The following is a 14,450-nucleotide window of genomic DNA, read 5'->3' as shown; positions in this document are numbered from 1 at the left end:
CTACAACTAACATATTCTAATAAATTTGTAAATGTTTCAGCTGGTATAAGCATATGTGTAAACCTCATGAACATGTTTATAAGTAAAGCAAGGACTGGTTCGGCCCCACATATACTTCCCTAGTTTTCTTAAATATGCATGTGATTAATGAAATGAATCATTTACAAAAGACTGCTATATACTACTCATTTTCATTTTAAGTATAATCATATAAATAAAATATGCTCTTGTAAAAGATCAGAATTTATTCCAGTATTTCTTTAGTTATATTTACTTCTAAGTAAGTTATAAATAATAGTATAGTCATTATATGTGTACTTTACTATGGATACGGACACAGGTGTGAATGTATATCTAGGCAATAGGTAAGATTTATACACAAAGGAACGCAGAAGTAATACTACATAGCTTTCGTATTGTAACACTGTTTCCTACATGGAAGATAAAATGTTCTGACTATATTTGTATCATTCAGTCCTGACAGATAGACCTCCACCCATAATTCTTCAAGGCCCAGTAAACCAGTCTCTAGGAGTCGATGGTACAGCCTTACTGAAATGTAAAGCAACTGGTGATCCTCTTCCTGTAATTAGTTGGTTAAAGGAGGGATTTACCTTTCTGGGTAGAGATCCAAGAGCATCCATCCAAGACCAAGGAACGCTGCAGATTAAGAATTTACGGGTAAGAAATATTTGGCTTCTGTCACAGCGTAAGTACAACTATAGGGGAAAACTGTGTGGTGAACTGAAAATCTTACATCTCTGCATAATTGCTACATATTTCATAATAGGTCATTTTATTTCTTGCCATAAAAATGATTAATTGAAATTAGAAGAAAAATGGCATTGCCCTTATGCTACTCAGAAACTCATAGCAGACCTAACATTTTTCTAACCTTCTGTCTCCCCGTCTTGCATGTATACAATCAATGAAACTAGAAATATGGAATGCATGAAAGTAGTAAAAAAAATAGTGGTTATTTAAAAATTGTTTGAAAGTGACAATTGCTTCTGATTTTACTCTTACTGAAATAAAACAAAATTTTAGAGCAATACTAATATACTTGCTTATGCAAATAATTTTGTTGAAATTGTGAAGGGGTGAGGCTAAATTTACAGAAAGCAGACTTGGCTAGTTTTAAGAAATTTACAGATTTTAGAATAACTTCAATGAATTTTCTACTTAGTCCCCTATCTGAAAATAAGTCATTGATGATCTTTTATCTGAAATTTGTTTTATACGGAATGTTCTTTCTGGAAATTTAATGTTATATCTACCTATGACTAGTCTATTAGCTTTCTGTTACCATCAGGTAGTAGTGACAAAGTTAAGGAGGTTTTTAAAGCAACACAGTGTTACTCTACAATAGTCTCGCAACAATAATTAAAGGTGGATTTGTGATGATGTCAAATGTTGAGTCTTGGGCTAAGCTTTGAAGAAGTCTCTTTGAGATGTTTGTTTCTGAGGGCTTGTCTGCAGCCCAGTGCACAAGGAGAGAAAGAAGGGAACATGTGTCCTAGCACCCTGATCTGCCTTTCTGACCAGAAGAGTAATTATTTCAAGTAATAAAGAATGTGGTGATGAGGTTAGTGGTGATAAGACAGTGAGACAGAAATGCTGATTAGTCATTTGGAATCACATTTGTTATTTCCTAGTGTGAGCATAGTGTTCTTTTTCTGCAAGATAAGTGACTTTAAAGGGAGAGTAAAATGGATTTATAGTCTGGTTGCAAGAGGTTTGTAGTAGGTCATGTGTCTTTGTATCTTGTATTTTCTTATCAGTATTTAATGCAAGAAAAAAAAAGCATGATGAATACTGTGTTCTCAGAGTCCAGCTAATTGGTAACCAAATCTGTATCTTTTGAGAAGTAAAATATTCCAGCACTCATTAAAACCTACCTACCACAGCTAATGTCAGGCTGGTTCTCCTCACAGTGACAAGGAGATACAGTTAAGAAGCATTATCTACACACTCTTCTTTTAGCAGTGTATGGAATAACAAGTGCTACATTTTAGTTCAACTATGATCATAAAATGTAAATTCTTTTACTCTTTCACAGTCCCTATTCAAATGAACATCCCATTAAAGACCCACCTCTGCTCATTATATTTAGTTTGTGGGTGAGCCTTCTTCAATGCAAAGGTATCTAATGGCTTTAATGTGCTCACAGCCACATTTGAAAGGAGGGCTCATTTCATATTGGAGATTCCCATCATCCCTCTGTGTGATAGAAGACAGTCTTAGCTTAGTGAAATAGTATGTCAAAAAAGGACATGCCATAGCAATTGAAACTTAAGTTAATGTACATAATGACATTTAAAATTAATTAAAATGGTGGGATGACAGTCACATCTATGCACTAATGATTGATCCAAGAAGCAATTTTGAAAACATCACTCTTTAATATGCATTCAATTTAAACCTGAGCCTATTCCACAAACTTCCAGAATTCACTAAAACAATGAGACCCATCTTTATCACTGTCCCTGAGTGCTTTTCTCAAGGCCATTGCCCTATCATATGAGCCATAGCTTCACTTCACTAGTTGATTAGAGATAAAGATTTAAGGGCCTTTCCTCCCAGGGTTGGCTTCAATCTTACTTGGATATCAGCCTCCTAAAATTACAGGCATGAGTCACCACCACTCAGATTGCAATTTTAAAATGTGCTTTAAAAAGAATCACACATTAGATTTTCTTTAGGTCCCTTTCAGATCTGGGTTATATTAGCTTTATAATCATGTTTGGTTATTTTTATTTGTTGTTGTTGTTGTTGTTGATAGAAAAGAAACTCAAAGGAAGGATCACATTGTATGATTGCAGTGATAAAAAGAGTAAGAATAGGTAACGAGAGAAACAGAAAGTATGTTCAAGACTGACAAGTGACACAGTTTGTTGGTCATATCAGGACTTGAAGTCAGGGCTTTGTGCTCACTCAGCTTATTGTATATAACTTGTAGCCTAACAATTGGGTCACACTTGCATCCAGACTTTTTGCTCTTCCATAAGAGATAGAGTCTCAAAGAATTTTTTTTTCAGTTGGTTTTAATTAATTATCCTTCAGGTATCGGACAAGTGGCATGTGGTCATTTGTTTGTTTTTTAATGATATATGATATGTATGTGTGTATTTATATAAATACATATATATGTATGTGTATATATATGTATATTTTTTTCCTTTCCTTAGAACTGGCCCTTCTCCATTTTTCTCTGTGTCTGAAAAAAACAGTACACCCTTTCATTATTTCACTGTTTATTCTTAGTTACATTTTTGTCTATTGAAGTTCAGTTTGTTTGAGACAACTGCTTTGTATTTCTGTTCTTCAAGTATATAGGAATCTCAGTAATTTTTTTCCTGTGTATATCTATATCTGACTCTGACACATTTAAGCCTCACCCTATAATAAACTTGAGATTTAACACAGAATAAAAAAGAAAAAGATAAAGATAACTTATTAAAATAATATTTAGGTGTTTATTTTTAGTTGTCAATGCTGGGGCTTGAACTCAGGGCCCGAGTGCTGTCCTTGGACTTTCTCAAATCTAGAGAGCTCTATCATTTGAGCCAGAGCACCATTTCTGGCGTTTTATATGTATGTGGTAATGAGGAATTGAACCCGGGTTTTTGTGCATGCTAGGCAAGCACTCTACCACTAAGCCAAACTCCCCAAACCAACATTTAGTTTTAAGAACAATATTTTTTAAAAACTGAGTGCTAGTGTCACGTTCTTACATTCCTAATTGCTAAGGAGACTGAGATAATAGGATTGAGGTTCAAAGCCAGTCTGGGCAGAAAAAGGTTTTGAGACTGTTATCTCTATTTAACCAGAAGTTGAGGTGTTAGAGAATGTTAGAGTGCCAGCCCTGAGTAATAGAGTCAAACAAGTGCATGAGGCCCTGAATTCAAGCCCCAGTACCAACACACACAATAAAAAGAGAAAAAAAAAACTATAATTTAAAATCTTTGCGTCAGCATTACAACAAAAGTCTGAATTCATTTTAATATTTGCATATACATATGACTGACTCTAACACATAATCCAGACAAATGATACAGCCCATTTTAAAAGGAATTAACTTTTTTGATCAAAATTGAGTAATCAATGTACAATTAATTATTGGTGAAAGTAAAATTTTTTCACTCCTCTGCATATTAGATTTCTGATACGGGCACTTATACTTGTGTGGCTACAAGTTCAAGTGGAGAAACTTCCTGGAGTGCAGTCTTGGATGTGACAGGTGAGATTTTTCTCTTTTTTTTGACTTAACCTTTCTTAACGGCCTAAATACTGAATCCATAACTTATTACTAAATAAAAACTGAAGGCCAGGTCAAAGTTTAGTTATTGAACTTCAGTCTTCACATTCAAAGCCACTGTATACATGTTTAAATGTATCTTTGTGTGTATGTGTGTGTGTGTGTGTGTGTGTGTGTGTGTGTGTGTGTGTGTGTGTGTATTTACTTGTGTGGGTCTGATGACTGAGTTCAGTATTCTGGGTTTTCTGAGCATGTAGTCTTACTACTTGAGTCCCAACCTCAATTGATTTTCTGCTTACATATTCAGATAGGTTCCTGAGCTATTTTTGCCTGGGCTGGCCTTTTGAGTAGTTGGGAACACACATGTGTGACATCAAAAACAACTTGCTGTTGAGATAGGTACTTGTTTTAATGTGTTACTGAAATATGCTCATGCTGCCTGAAACCACAATCTTCCTGTTTCTCCTGCCCAAGGAATCAGGGTAACAACTTCAAACTACCAAGAGAAGCAGAAGGCCATTTTTTTAAGTTGCTGTACCAGTTGGTGTTTTCGTGGAACTCCATACATTTGGTCTTTCTTCTCTGAAACATCCCTGTTGGCTTACGCAATTGGGAATTAAAGCTTTCTCTATCTATCCTCTATAGAATCTGGAGCAGCAATCAGTAAAAGTTATGATATAAATGACCTGCCAGGGCCAGCATCTAAACCACAAGTCACAGATGTGACTAAGAACAGTGTTACCTTGTCCTGGCAAGCAGGTACTCCTGGAGCTCTCCCAGCAAGTGCATATATCATTGAAGCTTTCAGGTATGGAAAAATTGTTTGTTTTTCTGTTCTGGGATTTTTGCTTTAGTTCCTCTTTCTTAAAATGTCTCCTAAGTTTGCCTATTGTTTTATGTTCAGGTCAAGCTTAATCTATACATCCTAAAGAATTTATCCTTCATAGGACAGTCTTTACTTTTTCATTTATCACTTAATCATAAGATTATGAATTATCCAGGCCAGGTCTACAGAAATCTAGTCCATGATATAATAGTTCATTTCGGTACCTTCTTTAGAAATTGTGTACATTTTAATGGAGAATGTGAGGTTTAGAGCCAGAAAAACAATATAGTAACTAAGCACAGCTATTTTTAAAACAATGCAATGTTTATTATGTTATTAAACCAGTGATGAAATGTTTAATATGTTATTAAACATGAGACTTTGGAATATATATTCCTAATAATTAGGGCACAATTTTAAATTATTGCATTGTTTTATGTTATATGTGTGAATACATTCATTTTTCTTTCTTCAACAAAACTGAAAAACACAGTGTAGAATCCAATTTCATGTGGTCCTAGCAGGTGAAAAGAAAATTTATTTCCATGGGCTGTTTAAAACAATTGTGATTAATTTAAAGACATGGATGGTACAGTTGCTTTTTTGACTTAAATATTGGAAAATATTGGGAAATATTCTTAATATTATTTCACAATCAGTATCATTGTGCTTCCACTTGACTAATGTCAAGTCTGAAGCATAGCCATTGTCTCTTGTGAAGATTAATACAATGAGCACTTTAATTTGCTACCATTCTAATATGTATTTAAGGTAATGATAGTAACATAGTTTTTTCTGCTAGAACATGTTTATATTATGTGTTTTCAATATTTTTATGTTTCCATGCTTAAAGATGTCCCTCCAAATTGATAACCCTATAATCCATACTTCTCTCCCCATTCTCAGCAAAAGCAGTATGTGCCCTTAGATCATGTTGTGAAAAGTCACTCATCTATAGCTGCTGTACAGGGACGAATTTAGAATTATTTTGCCATTATTTAGATGAGAAATCACAGTACTGTGTAATGTAAATTTTATTAAAACTGTAAGCAAGGGAAATTATTCATTACATGCTTCCTTTCTTCTTTTACAGATATGTAGTTTTAGAAGGCTCTGTTATAATATTGCATGTGGAGTTGATACAAAAGAAAACCCACCTTGTAACAGGAAATGTATTGGCATAATTTACTCTGTAGCCCATTTATTCTTTCTGCAGGTTAATTCTTTTCAAGGTATATATACATATATGTATGCATTTATGAGGACCATATTTATTGTACAAATTTGATGTTGTGATCTTGGCCTCTGTTCCTTTTACAGGTATTCATTTAGTGGGCTGCTGTGCATTTAGCAAAGGGCTGTCACATCTCCTGTGCTGACTTTAATTTTGTTGTGCATGGCACTTCTGTTAGGTGGGCTCGGCTTTGTTGTTGAATCAACTGAACTCATTCAAATGTTTCATTTATTGGGCTGAACACTTCAAGTGCTGTGTGTGTGTCTGTGTTTAATTTTCAGCCATTAACTTTTGTCATTGATACCCGATTCCATTTCCAATAGTTTTATAATGGATCTCTAAATTAACTCTCTCTTCATGTTTCAGTCAATCAGTGAGCAATAGCTGGCAGACAGTGGCCAACCACGTAAAGACGACTCTATATACTGTGAGAGGACTACGGCCTAATACCATCTATTTATTCATGGTCAGAGCAATCAACTCCCAAGGTCTCAGTGACCCAAGCCCAATGTCAGATCCTGTGCGAACTCAAGGTAATTTCATGAACTCTAGACTTGGTCCTAGAAGAGGCACCAGACAGTCATTTTAAAAGAGATGTTTCAAGAGAAATGTATTTCAATTTTCTATGATGATTAACAGGACTTTATTCAGTGATGGGGACTAATAAGAATGTTTTTTCTTCATCTTGTTAGGCTGTGTCCTCTTGCTAGACATTGCTCAGTTTATGCAATTAGAAAGACACAGTAAATGTGTTTGTTTATTTATTTATTTTTTGCCAGTCCTGGGCTTGAACTCAGGGCCTGAGCACTGTCCTTTGACTTTCTCAAGGCTAGAGCTCTACCACTTGAGCCTCAGCACCACTTCCAGCTTTTTCTTTTCTATATATGTGGTACCAAGGAATCAAACCTGGGTTTTCATGCATGCTAGGCAAACACTCTACCACTAGGCCAAACTCCCAGCCCCTATTAGTTTATTTGAGATAGGAAAGGGAAGGGGAAAATCAAGATGAGGGGAGAAGGGGGGGAAGGAAATGGGGACAAAAACATGAGAAGGGATATCAATGTATGAGAATGAATGTATCTTCTATGTGGCAAATATAACTGTAACCCCTCTGCTAATGATAATAAAAAATAAAATAAAATAAAAATTGCATACTTAAAAAAACTAAAAAAGACAATAATTGGAGGCATCTGCATAGTAAAAATGAATTCACAAAGTTAGAACTTCATTGTGTTCACAGTGATAGAAAAATGTTTATTCACCAGGTGCCAGTGGCTCACACCTGCAATCCTAGCTACTCAGGAGGCTGGGATTTGAGGATCACTGTTCAAAGCCAGCCTGGGCACTAAAGTCCATGAGAATCTCAGTGCCAATTAACAACCAGAACACTGGAAATAGTGCTGTGGCTCAAGGGATAGAGTAGTAACCTTGAGCTAAAGAGCTCAGGGACAGTGCCAGAGTTGAAGTCCCATACTGGCAAAAAAAAAAAAAAAAAAAAGAAAAAATGTTTATTCTTCTTTGCATGAGCTATATAATAGCAAAACAGCAGTAAGGAAATGATGCCTAGACAAAAGTGTGATTCTATGAATCTTATTTTCATTATACAGAGCAGCTCTATGAAATCAATGTCTATATCCCTGAAAACAGAAACTCAGATTTGCAGGGTCCAAGTGAATAGATCCTCAGATAGGACCCTGGGTGTATGCTCTTATACCTTCCAGGTGGTCAAGTTTAATAACTACCAGTACTAGTGTTTATGTAATCAGATATTTGATGGAGTAGCCTATTTCAGGAGACAGTAAATCTGGTTTTCTTCCTGAGTCAGTGAATGCTTTTGACTAAGATAAAATTCTCATAACATTAAATTATAATAAACTTCAGAATGGAAAATTTACCCATTCCCTCTTTAGTAACCTGATGCAGAGGGCTGAGATTTAAGGTACAGGTGTGTCGTTGTGGTTTAAGGGAAACCAATTCAATAGAAAATAGTGCCTTTGCTGTTCATACAACGTACTTGCGTGCAGGGTTCTTGAGAAAGGATTAATTAAGGCTTTGCAAAAGACATTGAACAAGATATAATTCAAAATAGTATGCTATGTTACAAAAGCACCATATAACCATAAAATATTATTGTAATTACAGTTGTTCAGTGCTAGTGACTTCCATAGCCATTTTAACAGAAAACAGGGTTTTTAAGGAAAATAATGAAGTAAAGTCAACATGTGATGACACTATTGCTGACGTGATGATAATCAAGAAAGAAGTAATTTCACTTGGCTATTGTTCTTGAAGAAGTAATGTGATTAATTTTCCATGATGATAAAGGGGCTAGTAAAGATTCTGTCTCCAGAAAGATGAAAAATAAAACAATACAAAACAAAACAAAAACCACAACAAAGACTTGGAAGGCCTGACAGTTATATTTTATTTTACCTGTATCCAATTGCTTATAGTGTCTCTGGATTTGGTTAGCAGATTAAATTATTAAATGTGAAGTAGGAAAGGTGTATAACTGGAAATCAAGAAATTATAGTATCTAGATTATTTTTACCTGTGTGGATGCGCTAGTTTTCTACATAGTTCTAAGGTAAGGTTGGACTGGGAAGACAGACTACCCTGATCTTTCAATACCTCTGCAGTCACTAAATCTTGACTCATAAAATAACTTCCTGTGAAAAAGGTCAAAAAAGATTAATGAAAAATTGTTTATGGTCTGGCTTGCTCCAGTTCAGAGACTATACAAAGCAGAAGACATATGTTCTTTGGAGAGATATTTAATAGGAAAAATTCATGCATTCCTCTGAATGTCAACAGCCTTTTCACAAACAAAAACCGCAAGTTTTTGTTTTTTTTTATTTTTTTCCTCTGTAGTGAGCTCGGAGTATAAGGTGTTGGCTTTTATAGACATAAACTTGAATTTTATGATGCATTATTTTTAAGATGTATTTTTGAAACTGTCTCATCTAACTGCAGATATTAGCCCACCAGCACAAGGAGTGGATCACAGACAAGTACAGAAGGAACTTGGAGATGTCATTGTTCGTCTTCACACTCCTGTTGTCCTGACTCCCACAACTGTCCAAGTGACCTGGACGGTAAGTTAGCAAAGATTGGATTAAGCTTTATCTACAGCTTTGCGTGAAGTATAAAACTGGATAACCCTCTAAAATTATGCCTGAACTCATTTTTTCATATATTGTTCTTTTTATTTTAAATGAGTGAAAGGGAAAGACAAGATTTGTTTAGCCTAAAAAGCATCTCTGACACTGCTGGAATCTGACATGCATGGCACCTCCCCCTCACATGCACACATTTGTAAGGAAATTGAAAGACTTAGAAAAAAATCATATTAAGTGAAGTAAGCCAGACCCAAAGGAGCACAGGCTCAAGGGGTTTCCCTTATTTGTAATAATTAGTACACATCTAGGACTCTCCTAGCAGACGATTACACACTCAATTTTTTTTTTAAAGCCAGATGCTGGTGACTCAAACCTGTCCTCTTAGCTACTCTTAAACTGAACTCAAGGAGTATGCTTCAAAGGTATCCCATGTAGGGTTTAAATCTGTGAGCTTTTTTATGCACTTGACGACCAAAAGCCAAAAGTGGAGCCATGGCTCATGTGTTATGGCACCAGACTTAAGCTCAGAGATAGCACAGTACTTGAACACACAACTAATTGTTTATTTAAGATTATAATATTGCTATTTTCCATTTTGAAAGGATTTTGAATGAACTTATTTGATGCTTATTATGTAATAATTTCTGTTCCTACGTTCCCATGTTGAGAAGATGATACTCATCATTATTTCATGTAACATTCAGGAGCATATATCCCATATTTCTATTTTTTCGTATCTTTAGCTATAAAAATAACCAATGAAAAACCTATGTTTTTTGCAGTGGATATTATACCTCAGTTGAAAACATATTGGGAGGACCTCTCTCAACTTCCTTCTCAATGAGGGAGAAATTTGGGAGAATCCAAGTAGTGTGTGTACAGAATTAGTCACTTTACCCCACATTTGGTTTAATAGTATGTAAAATTAGATCTGAACTATGTGGCAGTATGCTTGGAGTTCCTCTAGGAAAAGACCTAATTTTTACGAGTTTGCGAATCTGTCACCTTCATGGGCAGTGATTGCCAGACTCTATTACTTTTATGTTTGTTTCTACAGTGGAGTGTCTGTGATGAGTTATTTCTTCAGTAGCTGTTAAGTTGGTTTTATACATGTTTGCTTTCAAAATATAAGCAATTCAATCCTTCAACCCATATCAAAGGAAACTATTCCAAGTAGTTTCCAGTCATACATGAGATACAGATATATCACCATACTTTCTTTAAGGAAGGTAAGTCCGGTGGAAAATGTCAGACTGAAGATGAATACAATGTCAAAGAAGGGGTAACTAGTTTGTGCAATAATTTCAACTTGTTAAATGGACAGGAAGAAGAAAAACTCTTCTCATCATAGGCCAACCTTAAAGCAGCAGTAATTAAAAAGGTGCATTTCCTAAAACTAATTGCTGTGATAATGAAGGCAAAAGTAATAAGGAAATGGTTAATGTATAATGGAGATTAGTAAATAAAATCACTTACTGGGAAACAATTATTTAAGGCTTTTTTTATTGGTTTTGTTTAAAGACAGAAAGAATCACAGACAACTGATTGAACATTATGGCCAAGGCATTAAAAAACATTGTTTGTTTGTTTTCAGACTCAGCTTTCAGAACTGTACTAAAATCAAATCAGTCACTTAGCAAAGCAAATTCACTTCCAAGTTTCTGTTTACCATGGAGGGATTATTTTGTGTGTAGCTCTTTACATTGAAAGATATTTGCTAACCATTTCAAAGAATTTAATCAAAACACTAAAAACTAGCTACACTTATGCCACCCATTTTCCCTTTCTTATTAAATGCCTTCTTCAACAAACATATTTTATTGTCACATCTTATCTCTGGTTGGTTCATCAGTCATTTGTATGCTCCAGAGTTCTTCAGAAAGTTAGAGACTGAGCTGGAATTCAAATGTAGGTGTTATGCTGAGACATCTTTCCATCACTGAATGCAAATGTAGCTTTTTTTTCTATCAGGGCCCAAAAACTACAATCTTTTTAATTTATAGGACCCCACAAATTTGTGGCTAGACTGATTGCAATCTACTCTGAACAAACATCTTTTTTTATAAAATGACCAAAACATCAATAAAACTCCCAGCAAGTGCATGATGCAACTTGAAAACAGCCATCTGTCCCAAATCGTTCTAATAGTGAGTGGTATTGAATATATACATGATAGAAGTTCACTCCTGTTCTTTTAAGGGATTGTTCAGCACTTTTAGAATTTGCTTCTACCTGTAACTGCTGATTATTTGCTACAAGAGTACTCCAAATTGCACAAAATAAAAACATTGAATTACTAAGCAGGCAATTGTCCCATTTCAGGCAAATGGCAGTGCCCACTGAAGTGAACAAGGCAATGTTGTGTAGTAAACACTAGCTTCATAAAGTCCCCAAAACACTTAATTAATGAAAACCAAACATGGATAAAACCAATTTACCCTGATTTACAGACTCCCTTCATCTGGAAACAGCTGCTTAATGTCCTCCTTAAAAACACAGCTTGCTTCTTTCAGTATTAACAAGCTATTATTGTGAGTTATGTCTTTCTTTCAGTATATAAATTCACTTAAACCAAATGGGAAGAAGTTTATAAAATGTAAGCTCACTGTTGTTCTATATATACTACAAGGATTCTTTTGAACTTTGACAGTTTTGATGAAAGGTGTCTCTCTCTGGTTCTCATATATTTAATAGTTTGCTTCTTAATGGCATTAATTTATAATAGGATAATTGCTGCTTTTCAAAATAACTATTGTCAATGTATAGGAACAACCTAATGGCATATGTAGACATTCTATGCATAGAAGTCTCCAGTTAGGCCTGAACTCATTTAATTTTGATATCATATAGTATGAGTATTGTACCAATTCCACAAAATCTTTCAAGTTTGGGTGCTATTAGGTGAGTAAAGGAATTCTCAGTTGTCCAGACTCATTTGAAAGGTAGCAATAACACCAAGAAACACACAGGCTCCCTTCTACATGTCCACTTTACAGAATTTACCATTTTGGTTATCAAAAACATACAAAAATAGTACTTTGTTTTACTTTATTTTAATTCAAGTTCCGCATTTTGGACTTTCAAAAGGCAATATTTTATGCTAATAATCATTTATATTCTTTGCTGCTTACCCTTAAAAACAATTAAATAAGAAATTCTAGAAGTTAATAACCCCCAAAATATTTTGCTAGATGTTTGTACTCAAAAAATGTTGACAATTTGAATAAAGAAAATTGGAAATAAATGTGTCCATCAGAAGGTGGAGATGGTTAAAAGGGCAATAAATATTTCCATTATCACATTCTCTACTTCCTCTTTTTCTGCACTTCTGAAATGGAGTTATTTCTTTTCTACTAATTGTTATCCTTCATTTAACAGTAAAGATCTGGCTGTTAAAGTAAAATATAGATGGCTAGTTGGAGATGGTGCTGTCATAGTTTGTTTAAATCACACATTTATATAACTAGCACCAGCCATTAAGAGCTGTTTAAAATTCTTTCCAAAGAAATAGAATAATGTTCACTTGAAGTTGAAAGAGTGGTAGATTTCTTGTTAATTTTGCACTGTAAGTATATGAAAAGTATGTTTCATTTTTTTGTCTTGTATTTGTAATTGGTTTTAAGTAAATAAGTGAATAATACTTTTAAAAAGTTCTCTGTGATAGGAATTTTCAAATTCAAAAATATCAGATTGATATTGAAAGACAGCTTCTGTAATTTAAAAGAAATTTGTCATAATGTGTTTAGTGGGGCTATTAAAGTATATAAAAGCTAGTAAATTGATACACTGTTTACTATTGTTTATGGAAGTAAGGCTTTTCACTCATTTAAAGCAGACATGGTAGCTTTAAAATTTTAATCTTTCACATCTGTATACTTGAATAGGAAGTTTATATATTCTCTTTTCTTCTTTTCCTAGCATATGCTTCTTTTATTGAAAACTAAAACTTGTGACATCTTCAGGGAAAGTCTCTTCTCTTGGAGTCAACGAGCCTCCTCTTCACTATAGGTCTTCTTACTTCCTGCCATACCTGACTCACAAATTTGCTTTTTCTTAATTTTCAATTGCAACTCCATTCTATCAGCATGCTAACATCTGATGACAAGAAGTTGACTGAACCTCATTGGCTTTCTTTTTTAAAGTTTTTTATTATTGGGGTAATGTACAGAGGGGTTACAATTACTTTCACCAGGTAGTAGGTGCATTACTTCTCACACATTGATACCCCTTCTCATGTTTTTGTCCCTATTTCCCTCCCCCCATTCCCTCCCAATCATCTTGTTTTCCCCCTTCCCTTTCCTATTTCAAGTAAATAAATAAACATATATAGAAATCCCATAACAAAGTCAGATACATTAACAATAGGAGATTAACCAAAGGGCAAAAAAAGAGAAGAGAAATAGCATAATACATTAAGAACAACAATCACACAAGATCAAGCTCTTGTTTCCGTATCCTAGAGATCCTTTCATTTAGTCTCATGTATATGACCTTATGTAACTGGGTTTTGAGCTCTTGTAATCCTCTGCTAGGAGAGTCCTAGGTATGAACTAATTATTACAAATGAGGAAAACTATTGGGCCTATGTTCTTTTGGGTCTGGCTGACTTCACTTAATATGATTTTTTTTGCCAGTCCTGGGGCTTGAACTCAGGGCCTAAGCACTGTACTTGGACTTTTCTCAAAGCTAGAGTTCTACCACTGAGCCACAGCACCATTTTAAGCTTTTATTCTATGTATGTGGTACCCAGGAATCAAATGTGGGCCTTCATGCATGCTAGGCAAGCACTCTACCACTAGGCCAAACTTCAGGCCCCTTAATATGATTTTATTCCAAGTCTTCCCATTTTCTTACAAATGGGGCAATGCCATTCTTTCAGGTGGCAGCATAGAAATCCATGGTATATAAATACCATATCTTCGTGATCTAATCATCTACTGAGGGGCATCTGGGTTGTGAACCTCATTGGTTTTGCTCATAGAATTCAACATAATGTATAGCACTTACTAGTAG

The 14,450-nt window shown here is 34.8% G+C and overlaps 1 protein-coding gene across 1 annotated transcript in view; it reads left to right on the top strand.

Annotated features, from left to right (window-relative positions):
• The window catches only part of Robo2 (roundabout guidance receptor 2), a 1,066,805-nt gene that overhangs the window by 979,936 nt on the left and 72,419 nt on the right, over positions 1-14,450 (top strand). Inside the window, 5 exon segments of the mRNA XM_090347905.1 lie at positions 476-681; positions 4,159-4,240; positions 4,904-5,066; positions 6,685-6,851; positions 9,292-9,413. Coding sequence (XP_090204031.1) covers positions 476-681; positions 4,159-4,240; positions 4,904-5,066; positions 6,685-6,851; positions 9,292-9,413 — 740 coding nt within the window.

The sequence above is a fragment of the Megascapheus bottae genome, chromosome 1 (assembly GCF_031878675.1).
Source record: "Megascapheus bottae isolate mThoBot1 chromosome 1, mThoBot2.hap1, whole genome shotgun sequence".
Lineage (NCBI taxonomy): Eukaryota > Metazoa > Chordata > Mammalia > Rodentia > Geomyidae > Megascapheus > Megascapheus bottae.
This window is presented reverse-complemented; position numbering and strand designations above follow the sequence as displayed.